At 41.1% G+C, this 19,759-nt stretch overlaps 1 protein-coding gene and 2 pseudogenes across 1 annotated transcript; 1 reads left to right on the top strand and 2 right to left on the bottom strand.

The window, feature by feature from the left end:
- Positions 1 to 6,023: 6,023 nt before the first annotated feature.
- On the bottom strand, positions 6,024 to 8,036 carry LOC139778358 (nose resistant to fluoxetine protein 6-like; annotated as a pseudogene).
- Positions 8,037 to 9,873: 1,837 nt separating this feature from the next.
- LOC139778368 (uncharacterized) lies at positions 9,874 to 10,950 on the bottom strand. The gene has a single exon (XM_071716269.1). The coding sequence runs from the start codon at positions 10,948 to 10,950 to the stop codon at positions 9,874 to 9,876; it is 1,077 nt and encodes a 358-aa protein (XP_071572370.1).
- A 2,282-nt stretch (positions 10,951 to 13,232) lies between these two features.
- Positions 13,233 to 14,043, top strand: LOC139778367 (uncharacterized; annotated as a pseudogene).
- The last annotated feature ends 5,716 nt before the right edge of the window (positions 14,044 to 19,759 follow it).

The raw sequence follows: 19,759 nt of genomic DNA, 5'->3' as shown, positions 1-19,759 counted from the left end.
TGCTCGGATACCCCGGGTGCGCAAGACCCGTATCGGGGAAGGCCCCTAGGGGCCCCTAAGGGCCCCCGGTGACCTCCTCCGACCCCTGGGGTGATATTATTTACACCTACACATACACTCATTCACACGCACACACACGCACAGGCACACACCAGCATGACCGTACACATTAAGGACTACCATGAGCCGATGAACCCATTTTCCCGATGTTTGACGCTCTGTAACTCGAAAACTTCATGTTTGGACTTTGTGCCCATGGTCACTTTTTACCAGGACGTCATGAACTACATTATACTAAATTTTTAGCCCATTTGACCGGGATCCATTTTCCCGTGGTTTGGTGCGGGGTCCTTTAACCCTTCTGTACACACGATGTCCATGCCCATCCACGCGTTCGATTTTTCACGCCACACATTCTGTTTCTGTAATAGAAGATAAAAAAAAGGTAAAAAAAAGGCGCCAAGTACACGCGCAATGTAGATCCAATGGGCGTGAGATTGGGATACGCCCAATCAGCGCGTACCGACCGAAGTCCGGTACTACCAGTACGCTGCAGAACTACAGGATCCGGCAGCAACCCACTGGTTGGGGCGAGCGACTATCCACGCTCTACCAGCTATGCAGGCTGGTACCCGAGCTGTTGGTACGCAGCTCACCCGTCGGACACCCAAGTAAGTAACTCGAGTATCCTAGCCAGCATGCGGCTGTAAACCACTGCCACCACGATGGTCCTACCCGCAACCGGCGGGAGCGATCTCCCTGGGCCACCGGTCCCCGTGGTACCGGTCTGGATCACCGGTCGGATCTTCGTAGCCGAAACTACTCCCAGTTGACTCTCCTGCAAACCCGGCACTGGCCAACCCCGTCCGCTACCCGGCAAGCCGGGTACCCGGCAAGCACCAACTTGGAGGTGGGGCAGACTTTAGGCTCTCTAGGATTTAATTGCGCCTCCTTGCAAACAAGCAACTACAACTCAGCGGGGCAGAGGACAACTGAGGGTGGCAGTCGCCCCCACCCCACTCAAGGTAGGCGGCCCTTAAGAGAGTCATAGTTACTCCCGCCGTTTACCCGCGCTTGCTTGAATTTCTTCACGTTGACATTCAGAGCACTGGGCAGAAATCACATTGCGTCAACACCCGTGAGGGCTTTCTACCCAGCGAGAAATGACCCGCCGAATCGACGTCTGTCGACGTCTATAAACGTCTAATTTAATATTGATTATGTTATCTCATTTATTTGTGTTAAACTCATATTTAGGTAAATCAAACGTTAAAATAGCACATTTTATATTTAATCATAAGATTAACATAAAAATAATGTAGTTTTGTTAAAAATATTTTTGTTAAAATTTTTATGTTAAAAATATAACATATTTATGTGTTAATTTAACTAATTTTGATTGTCATCTGATTTATTTGTGTTGAATTCATATTTAAGTAAATCAAAACTTAAAATAACATATGGGGCATTCCATGCGAAGTGATCCACCCTAAAATTTTTTTGTTTTCTGATCGTGCTGAAATTTGCACAATCTATTGCCCTATTAACCATAATTATCCACACCAATTTTTTTGACATTTGTCCAACGCGTTGTCTACTTATAGGGGTTTAAAGTTTCGGCGTTGAGGCCGTCATGTTAAACTTCACACATCGATAATTTGTCGTAAACATTACCGATTTTAAAAAATGACCATTGATTTTTTAAGTATTTTTTACACACTTTCGAGATATATTATACATTATTAATAAAAAAGGTTAATTAATTGATATTTTTCAACATTAATAATAAATTCAGATTTTTCTTAAAGATCGACATCTTCGATTTCAATTTAAAAAATACTAAAAAAAAAGAAGAAAATTTTGTCAACAAAAAAGTATAGGAAGTCCAAGATGGAGAAATCACTCCTTAGTAAGTTACAACTCATTTTGTGTGCGAACTCATGCTCCGTGCCGCCGGCGCCGCGGCGGGCACCAATATATCGGGAGCCGCAGAGCCGCGACGTTCCACGAAACTCGCGATTTTCCATCGCCTTTATTATAAGTCAGCCGCGCAAGTGTATAAAAATATAATTTCTATTATAAATTTTCCTGCTCCTACTGCATTGATTTAAGTGTATTAGACGCCACTAGGCGGCTGATTCATTTGGTCTCGTTACTGGTGCTTCTCGAAAATAATTTTGCTCCCGGATTCCTATAAAGAAAGTGGACCGAGCCGAATATTTTTAAAGGAATGTTATATTATTATACACATCGCCTATTATTCTTATACGGTCTACGCTTTCAATCATGTCGACACCTTCCAAAGCTTGGGGTGATAGATGCTTAAATCCTTTCTTTATAGGAATCCGGGAGCAAAATTATTTTCGAGAAGCACCAGTAACGAGAAGCACCAGTAACTCCTGTAGTCGTGACCGCTTTTATCCTCCCGAGATGTTATCTTGAACGTTTCTTGTGACCTCCTGTTACAATAAAGAAACAAACAGATTGTCTTAAAAATTGACAGTCTCAAGTGGTTCATACTCGGAATATAGCTTTTCTTTAATATATCGGTTGAACCAATATACTACGGATTATATCCAGGTCACAGAATGTTATGTGTAAGGTTATGTATGCGATTGAAATTTTTCAATTACATTTCCAAGGTGAATTGGTTGGACCAAGACACCTGGCCTTGCATATGCGAGTTATACGTGCACAATTAAATTTTTTTTTTTTTGCACTTTTAAGGTGAATTGGTTGGACCAAGACACCTAAATCTCGCATATGCGCTTACCTTTTTGATGTCACTACAGCCTCGGGACCGGCTTGATGGTCGAATTATCGTAGGACATAACGTGGCCGAGATTATATACAGAATTGAAGCCCTTCAATTTGCATTCTCAAGGTGAATTGGTTGGACCAAGACACCTGAATAATCTCGCCTATGCGCATACATTTCTGACGTCACTACAGCCTCGAGACAGGCTTGATGGTTAAATCATCGTAGGATATAACGTGGAGAGGTTATGTGCGCATTTGACGTTTCTCAAATTTGCACTCTCAAGACGACTTGGTTGCAACCAAGACGCCTGAACCTCGCCCATGCGCCTTACTGCCATTGTCGATGTATGGCTTTTCGACCAGCTAACCTCTTCGCTTACTGTGTCTCGGTCGGCTGCTCTCTTCCTTGCGTCTCAACGCCTTTTCTAATGGTCTAATTCATTTTCATAAATCCTTGTTGTCCTCTGAATCCGAGGACAATTCTCTTACTTTCCTTTTTCCCATTTCTTCGGAATCTCGTTAACACACGTGTGGCTTAATCGGCACAAAATAGAAGAATGAGCAATGGAAGGAAGCGGAAGCGAACCGAAGCGAAAAGTTTTAAACTTTAAAACTGTGGCGACATCGGTGCATAGTAGCGGTACTACATGTGATCTCGAGGAAGAGGCGCGCAATACAATACTATATCTAGTTATATGTAGAGTGCACTACTCACATATCATTATATCTGGCTTCACATAAAATTATATACATTTATATACAAGTAGATATGGTGCTATATCTGGTTGTATGTGGGACCACTGATTGCACATGTGGCCATGTATAATTAGATATGACCCCATATAAAAACATATATAATTATATATAATTATATATATATTCCAGATATAATTATATATGATTATATCTAATCATTTTTTCCCGGGATATTAATTCTTGAGTAACTTTTTACAATTCTTTGCCCTGGCAGACCACGCGCCGTTACTTTCGGACATAACGCAGTCTCAACCAAAGCCAAAACGATACAATCACACAATTAAATTGATATCAATTTAATTATATTAAAATATACACAAGAAATTCGGGATAATAACGTTCGACGATTACACGCGGTGTCTGAAAGATGAGATCGAATGACCCGATCACAGTCCTGTACACGATCGAAGTCGCACGAGGTGTACACCGTGTCCGAAACAAAAATCGCTCTGAGTCCGTACGATGATAAGAGATACATTATACCCGATTCGACCGATACGTTACCGTGGGGACATTATGGAATACCTTTGTAACGTATGTATTGTATGTATAAAATGTAATAGTATAACGTATGTAGTAGTATATGTATGTAACGTAATAATGGGTATGGGAATAAGTTTTAATCGTTTTTTATGTAGAAAAAAAGCATACTTTGAATATGATGATATTAAATGATTTTATTCAAAATAGTTTCCATCTGAAGCGACGACCTTCGCCCATCTTTCAGGCAATAAACGGATTCCTCGAGCGAAGAATTCTATTTCTTTCGATGCGATCCAGTCATCGACCCATTTTTGTATGCTGTCATTTGAAGTGAAGCGCACTCCAGTAAGTGCCGACTGCATCGACCGGAACAAATAATAGTCTGAAGAGGCAATGTCCGGTGAATACGGCGGGTGGGGTAGGACCTCCCATTTCACCCCTTCTAAGTATGTTCGGACGGGTTGACCAACATGTGGCCTAGCGTTGTCGTGCTGCAGAATCGTGCACGCTTCTCGTGTCTATCGTGCCATTCCGGCCGTTTTGTTTGAATAGCTTGTTTCAAACGCATTAGTTAAAGTCGGTAACGTTGGGAATTGATAGTTTCGGACGGTTTCAGTAGCTCATAGTAGACTACACCCCGCATGTCCCACCAGATACAGAGCATTACCTTTGACCCGTGAATATTGCGTTTTGGTGTTGATGGACCTGGTTCACCTGGCATCACCCATGCTAGTTTGCGTTTAGGATTGTCATAATGAATCCATTTTTCATCGCCAGTGATGATCCGATGCAAAAAACCCTTTTTTTGTTGTCGTTGAAGCAACATTTCGCACATGACCAAACGCCTTTCAATGTCCCTTTCCTTCAACTCGTGTGGTACCCAATTTCCTACCCTGTGAACCATTCCTAGCGCATGTAGGCGTTTTCCAACGGTGGACCGATCAACACCCAATGCTTCAGATAATTCTTCAAGTGTCTGACATGGATCAATATCAAGCAATTCCTCAAGTTTCTCATTTTGGAACTTTTTTGAGGCACCTTCGCGTTCTTTGTCGTTGACATCGAAATTACCACTTTTGAAGCGTTGGAACCAATATCTGCAAGTTGGCTCCGATGGAGCATGGTCGCCGTAAACATCCACAAGCAAACGGCACGTTTCCGCAGCACTTTTCTTCAAAAAATAGTAGTGGAGAAGAACTTCCCGCAAATGCTGCTTTTTTGGAACAAATTCCGACATTTTCGATGCGATATGATACTTGTTGTTTACACTTCAAACAGAAGTCTTATACTGCGTTACACAGCTGACATACACAGCTGTTAATCCATCTATCGAAAGGTTAGAAAAGTATGCAAGCGATACTATTAATGCCATCTATGGAAAACGATTAAAACTTATTCCCATACCCAATATATAATGTAGTAGTAGTATAACGTATGAATGTATGTATGTAGTATAACGTATAAATGTATGAATGTATGTAGTATAACGTATGAATGTATGTAGTATGAATGTAGTAGTATAACATATAAATGTATGTAGTATAATAACGTAACGTATTGTGTGTATTATATTACAGTATTGGAAAGAATATTAATAAAGATATTGTACATGTGTGTATTTCATATTTTTTACGTACTTTATGTGTATTTCAAACAACTTTATATGTATTACATATTGCATATTTTTTATGTTAAGAATAAAATACAGTTTGCACGAATTAAATATTTAACTCCAATCTTCGGGCTCAGGCTCCTCATAGAACTCCTCATAGGGCTGGAGCCCGAAGAGACGTGTTAGGTAGAACACGTCTTCGATATGATATATTTCCGCGATGTCTCGACCCTCCGGCGTGTCGTACCATAAATGGTCGACGTCTTCTCGTCGCCACCGCTTCTCCTCTTGTACCAACCATTGTAAGTTTTTATTGATGTAACCTTCCACTACTATATCGAATGAAGTGATGTTCTTAAAAAAAAAAAAATTATTAAAAAATTGTATATACTTTAAAAAAATTATATATATACTATTAATAACACAGGCCCACAAAAAAAGAAAAGTTGTCTGAACAGAATACTCCACTAGGCTATCTTTATGTATTTTGACGCGCTGAACACGAATCCGTCGTCAGATTAATCCCAGCACGCATGGGTTTCGAGTAAATCACGAAAAATGACTAAAAATCGTGAACATCAGCAATGAAGGAAAAAATTTATTTGGACCGGATCAAGCCTTATCCTCACATATTTTGACGCGCTGGTCAATTGGCCTCTAGCGATGAGGCCAATATAGATATAATATATATATATATATATATAGGATAGGATACTGAGAAGATAAGCGCAGTATGTGAGCCTGCTAAGAGGAATCCAGCCTTTGAATGAGAGTAACTGATTAACGATGCCTATAACAAAGCAAACATACAATGATAAAAATGATGTTTTTAAACTATGACAATATTTAAAATATATCACTAATATATTAAGAATATGCCGATTTTTATAAGATGTATTTATGTATTAATGAATAAACGAACCTCCGTGTTTAGTGGAACATGCTATTACAACACATGCAATACATATGGCTCAAAGTATTCTGTTCAGCGCTACATAAATAGAAGTAGCTAGAACGGATATATATCGATTGTAAGACAAAAATAGTACAAATACTTTGCAAAGAATAGCCAGGCACCAACACAAAATTATATGTTTCTGAAATGTATGTCAAATTAATATAATACATTTTCGTTTATGCGATACTATATAATTAATTTATATGAAACTAGTTAGTTTCTATAGAATAAGTTTATATATTCCATAAGTATTTCAATGACTATTTATTTTTAATATGTTATATAAAACAAAAAAAACATACTTTACATCTTTTAAAACAAAATTATTCTTTAATTTTGTCAAAATGTAACCAGTAATTATCTCAATAATAAATGGATTCATTTTCATCCATGGTGGGATATAGAAGATATCTGCAAGATTTTGCTGTTCATCAAATCTGTAACAATAAGAAAGAGCATCCTCTTGACTTGATTTCTCAATAAGTAAAATACTTTAGTAACTTACGTCGCGACATATTCGTAAACGTGTGAAATATAACCGTTAAGAATAACTGAGCCTATATATTGAAAGTGCACTCAATATCGTAACAGTGGCATAGAAGTATCTGAAATTTATAATATATTTATTCAAGTATACTCGAAGAAGACATTAACTATAATAGTTGGTTAATTAACATACATAGTCGACAAAATCAACAGTGCCATAGAATTGCATATCATTAGATAGATACCAACTGCAACTCATGCACTGTAATGCAATAAAAATTTTAGAAAAGTTTTATGCGTCTCCAAGTATAATTTCAAATTGATCTTAATCAAACGTGTTCGTACCATTGCATCCATTTCAAAGCAATTATGTATGTACAGAATATTTATCCACCAATATTTCGCACAAGTTTCGTGCGACCTTTCGTACATGTAAAATTGCGATGTTTTATCGAACCAAGCCGAGCTTAATTGCGCTATTCCTAACACCGTCAGGTAAGCCGGTGTCAGCCTTAAAAAGAAAAATTTTATTACAAACGCGCGTAAAAAAAAAGAAAGTTAGTATTTAGCTTACATTGAAATCAATATTCAAATTTCTTTGTAACATATTCTCTTATTTCATTTATTACTGTAATAATTGTATTATGTTGTTTGTATTGTTTTTTGTGTTCTTCAAACATATCACCATATAATAAAACTTACCAAATAAATCTTTTTATTACATAAACAAAGAATTCAATTAATTTTTCTCCGCGATCAATCGGCTTTGGTACTTCGTTTGTTTTATCTCGCAAATACATATAAGTCACTAAACATCCGCTTGAAAGAAAAAAAATATCAACTGCTGTGAATCCAATGTCACCTATGTATTTATAACTCTCAATGAACCTCCACATCCATACTTTATAGTCTGTCAATACAAAGCAATTTTCGTTATGCGTAAAGAGTAAAAAAACAAAAGAGCCAAAAATGTCTATTCTACAGATTTATTATAAATTATTTACCGAGAGAATTAAATGTATAATATACACTATGGAACATGATTATCGAACACATGCTTAGAAATTTTAAGCCGTGACTAACGGGTATTGTGCCGGCGTCTAACTTTGTGCTAAATATTTTTCCCGTATTTGTGTAAGCGGAAAAACATATTAATATTTCTCCAATCTTACTTTCCCGATATGAAGACAAATTTACTTTCATTTCTATTTCCTTGGACATATTTTCAATACTTGAATCATAATTCGACGTCTTTAGTAGTAATACAAAAATCGAAATGCTTTAATTAAGTAAGATTAATATTAAACAAAGGAAATCTATACACGCGAATAAGCCATATGTACACAAGATGTAGCTACAAAATATATTCTATAATTAATTATTAATTACTTAAAGTAATAGCTGATTGCCAATTATTAATAATTTTAACACTAAATACGAAAACTTGATTTGTAGAAAATTGTAGCATATAAAAACAGTAAATAGTTTGTTGTAATGGAAATTATTTCTATAAGTTTTAGATATGACACTTACCGTTACCAGTTTTATTCATCTCATTTTTCTTTACATATTTTTGATACACAAATATATCATATATCGTTCCGATTGCTGTCATGAGAAAAGAAAACCCTAAACCAACACTGCAATAGAATATTTCTTGATTGATTCTTCATATTCTTTCGGAGGATTAAGATTAAAATTACTTATAATATTATTAATCTTTTCTGTCATATAATATTATTGTTGTGCTTGTATTGTCAAGTAATTACAATTTATACATTTCTGGAGACGTACCAGATGAAACGTAACACACTATTGAGTAGCCTTTTGTTATCGTCATTTAGATCTTTAACCTCGATTAGCTAAAAGTCCGCGGAGTAGAGATCATCAAAGATAACTCTGTCACGAAATATTCTTTCCAAAATAAAGCTAAGATTATTTATGGTGCACGATGCTGGTAAACAGAGTCCAAGCGTAATCACATTCTAAGATAAAACTTTCTGTATATATTTAAATATTGAACGCATTCTTTATCACATAAAGATTTTATAAACTTACCTCGTCAAACATATTTATGTGATATTGAGTAGTACTGTTGTGTGAGACGAAAAGAATTCCCGCCTTTTAAAATAAACTATTTTGCTCATTTTAAAATAGTTTATTTGAAAAGGCGGAAATTCTTTTCGTGAATCGCGATATAGCGTGTTATTTAGTATTTTCCGCTGTGAGATCTGTAGAGGAGCCGTATTCATTGTATCGAGACACTGGCTTCGTCGCGAGCATGATTTCGTGCGTATTGTAAGTCGCGAAAGTGAACATTTCAATGCACCGTGATCGCAGAAATTGGTGGCAGAAGGCCATGAACAACTAATTGTCGACTACGCAAACGACAAAGTGTGACCGGTAAATGTGAACAGTGAAAATAGAAAAGTGCGAACGGACACGAAGTGAAACGCGATAAGTGACAGTTAATAACGCGAAAAGACGAACAGAAATATACGCAAAAAGACGAACAGTGATAAACGCGAGAAAATATACGCGAGAAAATGGATGGTTTGTGTGGCTCACGCATCCTCAACGGTGGTGGTGGTGTCAGTGGCCCCAGGAAGCAGCACAAGTTTGATGAGTGGCCGGATGAATTCGGAGGTGGCCATGCGGATAGTCACCACTCGAACGACGCCGTCGCGCGTCGTCCCCAGGATGCAGCTTGACGATCCGTGCGAGAGGCCATCGATTAGGCGGAGTGATCTCAGAACGGATCAAGCACAGCGTGCCGACATGCGACATCAGGGGTGGCCTCAGCTGTCAGCCACTTCGGTCAGGAAGCGAGATGCTGGATGCATTCGCGTGACCACCGTTGCCAAAAGTGATTGCGCATTTTTTGCACCAGTTGCCACCGAGAGAGGGTATTGTCCGGCCTCTCTCCAAGCGAAGGCTCGGGGGGCGCCAGCAGAGGAGCACCGATGAGGAAGTGCCCCGGATACGTCGAGATGTCATCTGGGTCATTGGACAAGGCCTGGAGCGGCCGAGAATTTAGGCAAGCCTCAACCTGAGCGAGGAAGGTGGCCATTTCCTCGAAAGTGAGGGTCGTCTCGCCGATGACTCGTCGCAGGTGGAACTTGGTGGATTTTACCGCCGCCTCCCAGACTCCGCCGAAATGCGGTGCGGCTGGTGGATTGAAATGCCACCGGATTCCGTGTGTGGAGACGTCGTGAGCGATGCGCCGGCCGTTGGGTGACGACGCGCGGAAGAGATCCTGCAGTGCCCGGTCAGCCCCGATGAAGTTGGTGCCGCAGTCGAAATAGATGTCCGAGCAGAGTCCCCGGCGTGCCGTAAAACGACGGAGGGCGGCCAAGAATGCCTCCATCGTGTAGTCGAAGACTACTTCGAGGTGCACGGCTTTGGAGACGAGGCACACGAAGACAGCGATGAATGCTTTGTGCGCTCGGTGTCCTCGCCCCTTGGTCGTGCGGATGTGGATCGGGCCAGCATAATCCACGCCGGTCAGCTGGAATGGGCGCGTCGGTGTAACCCGCGCCCGTGGAAGATTGCCCCTCGGTGGTTGCGGTGCAGCGACTCGCCATCGGGTGCAAGTGACGCACCGATGCAACAGCCGTTTTACCACGGCTTTTCCTCGTGGAATCCAGTGGCGGAGACGGAGTGTACCGAGCGTTAGTTGCACTCCGCCGTGGAGTGTTCGTCGGTGGCAAGACCCCACGAGCAGGCGAGTGAGCCAGGAAGACGTGGGAGCGATCATCGGATGTCGCTCGTCGTGCGGAATCAGTGCGTGCTTCAGTCGCCCTACGACTCTGAGCACGCCGTTGTCGTCGAGGAAGGGGCTCAGCTTGGCGAGTTGGCTGCGGTGCGACACAGTGCGGCCGGCCGTGACGGCCATCACTCCTCCGGGTAGTGAAGTGATTGCACTACCCGAAGCCATCGGAAAAGTGCCGTGTCCAGTTCTTCCGGTGTGAGTGTCCGCGCCTGATCGTCCGGACAGTGATTGTCGGTGCGGGAGGTGGTGCGTCGCCATCGCAGACACTACGCCGTGACTCGCAGAAGTCGGTGCAGCGAGGAGAATCAAAGGAGAGTGTCGGGCTCCGTTTCGATCCCCCCGACGGCGGATTGAACGACGGCTTTCCGCTCAGGCAGCTCGGCGTCGAGAATCTCGTCGCTCTCGTCTGGCCAACGGGTCCTCCTGCAGCCACGGTGGGCCCATCCACCACAAAGGATGGTCGATCAACTCGCTGGGCGCGATCCCCCGAGAAGCGCAGTCGGCCGGGTTGTCTCGTCCGGGAACGTGCCGCCACTGAGCCTCAAGAAGTGCCCGCTAAATGAGCGACACCCGGTTGGCCACGAACGTCTTCCACCAGCATGCGTGACCAGTAAAGTGTCACGCCGGCTTCGGGCCCGCAGAGGAAGATTGGAGCTGTGGACAAACTCAAAGTGTCGCGAGCGTGTCGCGTTAACTTATGGCTTTTGCCCACAGGACGCGGAAACGTTTGCCGCGCGGCAAGAAGCGACGCGGTAGCCAATCAACGTGTCGCTTTTCCGTAAGAACCAAAAGTTTATTGGCTACCGCGTCGCTTCTTGCCGCGCGGCAAGCGTTTTCGCGTCCTGTGGGCAGAACCCATTAGTGAGCAATGCGGCCGCGGACAGTTCAAGTCGCGCAAGGGACACTTGCTGGATTGGAGCTACCTTGCTCTTGGCCATGAGCAAGTGAAGTGTGGTGGAGCCGTTTCTCGTGACGCGGAGGTAGACGGCAGCGGCGTAACCTCGCTCGGATGCGTCAGCGAAGCCGTGGATCTCGACCTGTGAGTCCGTGGCTCCGCTGTCGAGCCAGCGGCTCACGCGAAGGCGTTCGAGTTGCGGAAGCTCCCCCAGGAAGTGCTCCCACAGCTGAGCGTCGGCCGAAGGAAGAGGGGAGTCCCATTCCAGCCGCTTCACCCAAGCGGACTAGATTAAAATCTTGGCTCTGATTACGACGGGGGTGAGCCATTCTAGCGCGCAGCGGATCGAACAGTCGCGCGGTTTCCGAGGTCTAGCAGCGCCAAGTTTTTTTTACAAGAAAAATGTAATATTTAATAAAATATGTTCATTTTGTAGTGTTATATCTGTCTGTAATTGTTTGTGATTAAATCTTTTATTTTATTAAAAAATACATGTATGTTTGTAAACTTATTTAAGTATTTTCTTGTTGGATTTAAAAATTATTAATTTTATAAAATTGTTATCATATCCACTAAAAAATACATATGTAAACTTTGTATTTAAATATCTTATATTCCCTTGTTAAATTTAAATAAAATTTTTTAATATTATAAAATTGTTATCATACATTCTTTTTCTAATTGACACAATGTAAAGATTTGTCAAAGTAGTGCAACAATTATTTTTTGAGGCAATATATATGTTCTCTCTTTGTAATTGGCGCTGTAATTTAAAAAGATATAATTTCTTTTTGGTAATAATAGATTACTCGAAGCGCGACTCTTCTTTGATAAGGTAACGTAATTATGCAACGTCTCGTCCGGATGGATATATGTGTAGTGCGCCCCTTGCGCAGTTACCAACAGGCGATTTTAAAGACTCTAAAACGCGCGTTTTTCTCGGTCCGCGCGCGAGTCGAGCGTCCCTTCCCTGCCGTAGCGCTTCATTGTTTTTCCTGTTTTGCGATTATCAACAGCGTGATTATTATCCTTGCTAGATTTCCGTCATTTATCGAGTATAAATGGGCAAATCTACGCATAAATCAAGGAAGAGGAAGAAGTCATCGTCGTCCAGGCATCGTGATCGCATCGAGGGTCTGGAAAACTAGTTATCGCAGCTGATCGAGGTATTATCGAGGAGAGAGGTTAGATATCCACATGTCGCCTCTTTATCGCCGACCGTGTCCTCTGCTCTCGCATGTCATACTGACCGAGAGTCGGATGCGGAGAGAAAAATTCTGACGACATCATTAGAGAGGACAGCCCTGGTCGAGCGAAATCTGCCTCTCAGGTGGCAGAAATGGCAAGTCCTGCTAGACAGGTTAGGCCAAGGGATCCGCACGTTACAGGTGTGTACGCTCATCCCAGTTCTGTGGCACAGACAGAGGAGTCGACACAACCTTTTCCGATTAATCGGAATACCTTTTCTTCGGCTGTAGCGGTGGTAAATAACCATTCAGATGATGGCTTGCCCACGTTCCCCCCCGAGCTAGACAATAGTTTTGGCGGAGCCCGCTGCAGCTGAGAATTCGGCGGATACCCTAACTAGAGAGTTTTTCGCTGCCGTATGTCAAACAGCAGATATTCCTGGAACGACCTTGTCGTTCAGCAGTGGCGTGAGCTGGTTCGGAAGAGCCTTCCCGCGGATTAGCGAGAAGCTCTACTTAAAGAAGCACTCTTCCTCGGAGGAATTAGCCTTCATCAAGGCTCCTAAGCTAAACCCAGAGTGCGAATCGACTTTAAAAAATAGGGCTATAGGCAAGAGAGACGAGTACTGTTGTATCAACCAGGATCAGGTCGGCTTCGCCCTCCTTGCTTTCGGAGAGGCATTGTCGGACCTTCTCAGACGAGAGACGCAAAGGTCCCTCATCGTCGAGGTTTGTGCTGCAGTCGGTAAACTCAACAAGGGAGTAAAGAATATAGCAGATTTATACTATTGCCGTCCCTTGTCTAGACGGGCTCATATCAAGCCGGACTTTAATACTTTGGCCAAGACCACAACCGATACCGTTTCGGCAGATAATTTATTAATTAGTAATTCTTTCAGTAAGCAAATTAAGAACAGTCTCGACGGGAAGTCCTTCAAGGACATTGTCAATGCTTCCTTGACGCTCTCGAAGGAGACTCAGCAGCGAATTAAGTACCTACGAGCAGCAGTAGCCAGTCGTCACACCGCTACAGGTCCCGCTCCAGAAGGTGTTAGAATAAAATCAGGTAACCAGAGCCGGCAGACTATCCGGCTTATTGATCCAAATGGACGGAAAATACATCCGATCCAGTGAATCTTCAAGCGGTTACAGATTATAAGTTACCCTTTAAGCACCATCCACCTCATTAGGAGTTTGAACCCTCCATTCATTTATCAGACAAGGAGATGCAAAGTACTATATGAGTCAATATAAGGCCTAAATTTGATTTTAAGGAAAACAATTTTTTATGGATATAATTTAGACACTTGTATAATTACTGGTTATATAATGTAACTTTTCATTTGATTATGTATTAATTTATCTACTGATAAATGTAAACAGTTCAAGATTTGACTTTAGTTGACATTCGTACAAGAGAAATGTCGTGACATTGCATCTCTTTGCTGTAAACAGCTATCATGCCAGTGCCAACAGCACGGCGCTGCCACATATTCACGTCGCGTACAGCTGATCGAAAGGCCGTCAAGAAACGCGACAATTCATCAACTTTGATTGAATTTTTGGCCTTATTACACGTCAACGTCGTTTTGTCTTATACCTAACAAGTGCTAGAATGATAGAGCAGATATCCTGGTTGCCGATGGTCACGCTTATCGTCTACATTGCCACGTACAGCGTATGCTGGAATCCGATTCCGTGGGCATTGATGGGGGAGATGTTCGCTTCGAACATCAAGGCTAGAACTTCTACTATAACTGTTTTCTTTAGCAAAGTTTTGAACTTTATCATAGCCAAGTTCTCCATCAATCTTGAAAAAGCGTTCAATGGCAAGTACGTGATCTTCTGGATATCCGGAGATTTCTGCATCATTAGTATCTTTTTCACGGTATTACTGTTGCCCGAAACAAAAGGCAAGACTCTTCAGCAAATCCAAGATGAACTCAATGGAGTGACTTCAACTATAAACGTCGAAAATAGGACAAAGAAGTGAAGAGAGAACGCTCACGTTCGATCATCCTGACGAATGGTATATGTTGAATACCTGATGAATTCGCGAGACACTTTGAAGTGATTAGATATTTGTAAAAAATGAGTAAGGTAAAGTTTTATAACATATCTAGGGATTTGCTATCATTATACACTGTAGAAGAATCAAGCAGAGTACCAGAAATGCGGATAACATATGTGCCTATACCACTGCCATATTTATACAGATATAATCATATCTAAATATAGGTAAAAAAGGAATGTTTTCGATGAGCTTGGACCACTGTTCAGTCTTCTGTTACTAATATTGGTTTAATCACAAAAAAAAAAAAAATACGGAAAACGGAAAATGGATCAATTAACGAACAATGGTTCGATGATTTAAACGAAGTAAACGATAAATGAAAATTTAGAAAGAGTAAAACGGAGATTCTATTCTATTTTTGTTTAGATTTCATATGTACGCAGAGATATTTTTTTTTCTACATGGAACCAAAAATACTTGTTTTCCAAAAACCTTTACACAATGACTAATACGGTTCATAGCAATTATATAATGCAACTGTATATAATGCAAGTCATACCATGCATATTTATAAATATCCTTGCGATATTTCGTTACGTATTATTGTATGCACATATATGTAATTTTCGTTTTCTAGCGTAAAAAGAAGATGTGCCAGTAAACGTTACTACGTTTTCAAGCAAGTTCCTATTTGATCCGTTATTAGGAAACGTGGAGCAACAATAAGACTCCTTTGCTTGTATTTTATCAAGATTTAGTATTGCGTATGTTGGACGTGGAGTGTAAAAGTAAAGTGAAAAACAAAAAAGATCAATTTTGCGACGTATTTTTTATTCAAGGATTAGAGACCAGTTATTTTGTAATACGTCAAAAAAAAAAAAACGTAATTATTAACAACGACGACAAAGATATCGAAGTTTAAAAGGAAGTCGTTTAAATTTGATATCTTTAAAAGGCTAATAAATTGATGAAATTACGTGCAAAAAGAGAAATAGAGAGGGAGAAATATAAAGTAACTTTATTATGACTAATATTTTTTAACAAAATCTTGACAACAACAAGACAGTTATCGATATATTTAACCATCTAAAGAAGACAATCAAAATATTTAACTATCTAGAGAAGACAATCAAATAATGTTATTTTCAGTTTTTTGAACTTGTTTCTTTACAAATAGTGAGTGAAATTCTCGAAAATTGTATGTTTCGGTACAATTTCCCATAAAATCTATGTTAAAAATGCCAACTTTGAGATTTAATATCTCAATAACTAGACGTCAAATCACCTTAACGAACGGAAAAGTGTGTTTTCTTCTTACACACCCTATCATTTCTTAGGGTTCATATTTGGCTCTATTTATTTTTCAGTTTTTATTCCTCCAGAGAAAAGGGAAAAATTGACGAGATTAACTCTGAACGTATCGCCTAGCCTTTTTTCTGCTTTCTGCAGAAGAAGCTCACACCCGTTGGTGAGAAGAATTTTTTAAGAGGTGGCGGCGCTGAAACCACAGCGTCATAGATACATTTTTATTTGGGATTCCGGCGCAGGTAATCACCTATTGATCTACTTTATACCCCCACGAGGATCTCTCGCTGGAAGTCCTCTCTAGAAAGTTGGTGACGCTTCTCGCGCTTACAATTGCTCAAGGGTTGCAAACGCTAGCAGCTATATAACTTTCAAACATCACAATTACCGAAACCTTGGTCATCAAAATTCCAGCCAGTCTCAAGACTTCGAAGATTGGAAGACCGCAATCCTTGCTCATCTTTAAACCTTTTGCGGACCAAACCATTCTTAATACCGGTTAACATATTGATCTTCTCTGTATTGCCCAGTGCATGATTGGGATTCTGTATCGCAAACAGGATCTCGGGTGCAAATCTGGGCTTTAAATATCTACACATATATCCATCCGGACGAGACGTTGCATAATTTAGAAGTTGAACGAACTTACCTTAAGTGAAGTTCGACTATAATTATGCTGTCTCGTCCGGATGGATAGTCCCACCCTCCCAATCCCCAATTTCAGATTTGCAGCTTTAAAAGTATAAAGCGCTACGGCGGGGAAGGGACGCTCGACTCGCGCGCGGACCAAGAAAAACGCGCGTTTTAGAGTCTTTAAAATCGCCTGTTGGTAACTGCGCAGGGGGCGCACTACACATATATCCATCCGGACGAGACAGCATAATTATAGTCGAACTTCACTTAAGGTAAGTTCGTTCAACTTCTAAATTTTGTGATTTGTGTATCACTTGGGTTATAATTTTTTGGAAATAAAGATACTACTGCTTAGGTTTTTTTCGAGATACAAAGAAGATAATTACGTACTACTTCTTACTTAGGTTTTTTTGCGAGGTACAAAGATATTACGTTTACCACTTGTTACTTGGGTTTTTTCGAGGTATATATTTATACCTCACGGTATATTTATAGAAAAAAATTACTACTATTAAGAATTATTTCTTAATAATAGCTGCCATTTTTTGTTAATTTTTATTCCATTTCTTTTTTAGTGGTTCGTCGGATAATAATAATCCTCCTTAAGATTTTTAGTTAAAATTCGCCCAGATCAGACCACCGAGAACCGAGAAATTATTGCAAAACAAAAAAAAGTGGAGAATACTTTAGCTATATATACCATAAATCGTATATTATATTGTGGCGATTATCGTCACCACCGAACGTTTCAAACGCTCGGGCAGAGAAAAACACCGAGACAGTAATAGACGATAAACATAGCTAATAATCACCATTTAAAAAGTACTCTATTCCTTTTAATTTGCTCACTTTTTTAAATTTTAAATTTAATCTTTTTATGAATTGATAGAGAGTCAGCTTAGTAGCACAAGTGGGGTTTTACGATCGACGTAATGTCAAATCGATGTTGACTTTGAGAGTTCAAGCTACATGGTCCATATATGGACTTCGCATATGAAGCTTTGATCGTGTATAATGCTTGGTCTAATCAACCAAATCTTAAAGTACTATATATGAAATAGGGGTAGAAAAGAATGAAGAATATAATAGAATTAGAAATAGCGCGATATCTCAAAATTTGCGGAAGTTAGAGCTACCACAAACATTTCTCAAAAAATTCTAAATTTTATCAAAAATGAACCCTTTCACCGATCCTTCACCGAGCCTAATTAAATACCAACTTTTCTTTAATAATACTCTGCGTTTAAAAAAAATTGAGTTTGATATCTAAACACACACACACACACACACACACACACACACACACACACACACACACACACACACACACACACGTTTTGTAAAAATGTAATTTTAGTTTTAAAACATTCTGAACACATTGGCACAGAAAACTAAAAAAAAATTTGTTTACGAAAACAGCTTCCTGTAATGAGGAAGCAACAATGCGTGATTAATTAATTATAAGTAAAAATTAGTTATTTATTGTTTTTGCATAAGTAGTAACATTGTAATTCTTATTTTTAGTATTAGATTCCAGTGGTGGCTTTAATTCAGGTTTCCTTTACGGAAATAATTATTGGCTGGGCAGTCGTAGCCAGTGTCTCGATACAATGAATACGGCTCCTCTACAGATCTCACAGCGGAAAATACTAAATAACACGCTATATCGCGATTCACGAAAAGAATTTCCGCCTTTTCAAATAAACTATTTTAAAATGAGCAAAATAGTTTAGTAGCTATGTAACAGGTACTCCGAGCTCGGGCCGGCCGCGGGGGGTGAGGGGCGCGGGGGAATCGGGCGAGGGGGGGGGGGCGCGCCTGACCAATCACCGACCGGCCTTTCCGTACTACTTTTCTATAACGGAAAGGTAAGACGGTGATTGGTCAGGCGCGCTCCCCCCTCGCCCGATTCCCCCGCGCCCCTCACCCCCCGCGACCGGCCTGAGGCTAGAAGTATTACCGACCGCGCGCGGAAATCGCGCGTCCTCCCGCGTCGGTCGTCGCGCGCTAACTGATTCTCTTGGGAAAATATGAGCGTCGCGCGTTATCGACCGCGCGCGGAGAAGGAGATCGAACGCGTTTGAACGCGTTTGAACGCGTTCGAACTTGTTCAAGGTCGCTCCTCGAGAGACGTTCCACGAAAATGCGTTCAAGGTCGTTCATTTCGCGGGTCCCGATTACCTTTCTTCGTTGTTGTTTTTCCTCGGTTCGAAGGTCGTTTCATCCCGTATCGCGGATGACGCGATCGCGACGATTGTGGAGCTAGCGGAGTCGGGGGATCTGGGGAGCGCGGGATCGCGTAGAGATGATGAAAAAAGGAAAAAGAAAGACAGAGAACACACAGATGAGACATGAATTTTTTTATTTTGAAAAACTAAAATTATACGTATGTCGACGTGCGCTCACATTATTTTGCGCGTATGAATATACATTTGCAGACACGCGTCGCGACATTATGATCGGAAACAGAGCGCGGTAATTTCACAGTCGACGATGTTGTTAGGATCGAAGAATTCGCTCTTCAGTATCGCATTTTTAGCTGAAGTGCCAGTCTTGATAGCGTTGGCGGCTATCTCCCGATAGCGCGAATACTTCGCGTCGATTTCCTCGGTCGCCGCGTTCAGCGCCGAGAGGATGCGATTGACGCAAAATCGGAGATCGTACAGCGTGAGCACGGTTTTGAGCGACATCGCCACACGAGCCGCGTTGGGTAGCTCAATACGCAGGATCGGCAGGTTGTTGATCATTCCGAATCGCAGCGTCATGTCTCCGATTGTTATCGGTGAGGGGGGGCGGGTTCCGTCGACGGGGGTGGATCGCATACACGATAATACGTCGCGTTTGCGCTCGACCAGTCCTTTCCACATATCGAGCGTCAGAGAGACTTCCCTGCCTTGT

This window comes from Temnothorax nylanderi, unplaced genomic scaffold (genome assembly GCF_030848795.1).
Source record: "Temnothorax nylanderi isolate EJ_2023f unplaced genomic scaffold, tnyl_v1.0 TNYL_tig0180_pilon, whole genome shotgun sequence".
In the NCBI taxonomy this organism is placed as follows: Eukaryota; Metazoa; Arthropoda; class Insecta; order Hymenoptera; family Formicidae; genus Temnothorax; species Temnothorax nylanderi.
The sequence above is the reverse complement of the archived record's forward strand: the minus strand, read 5'-3'. Positions and strand labels throughout refer to the sequence as shown.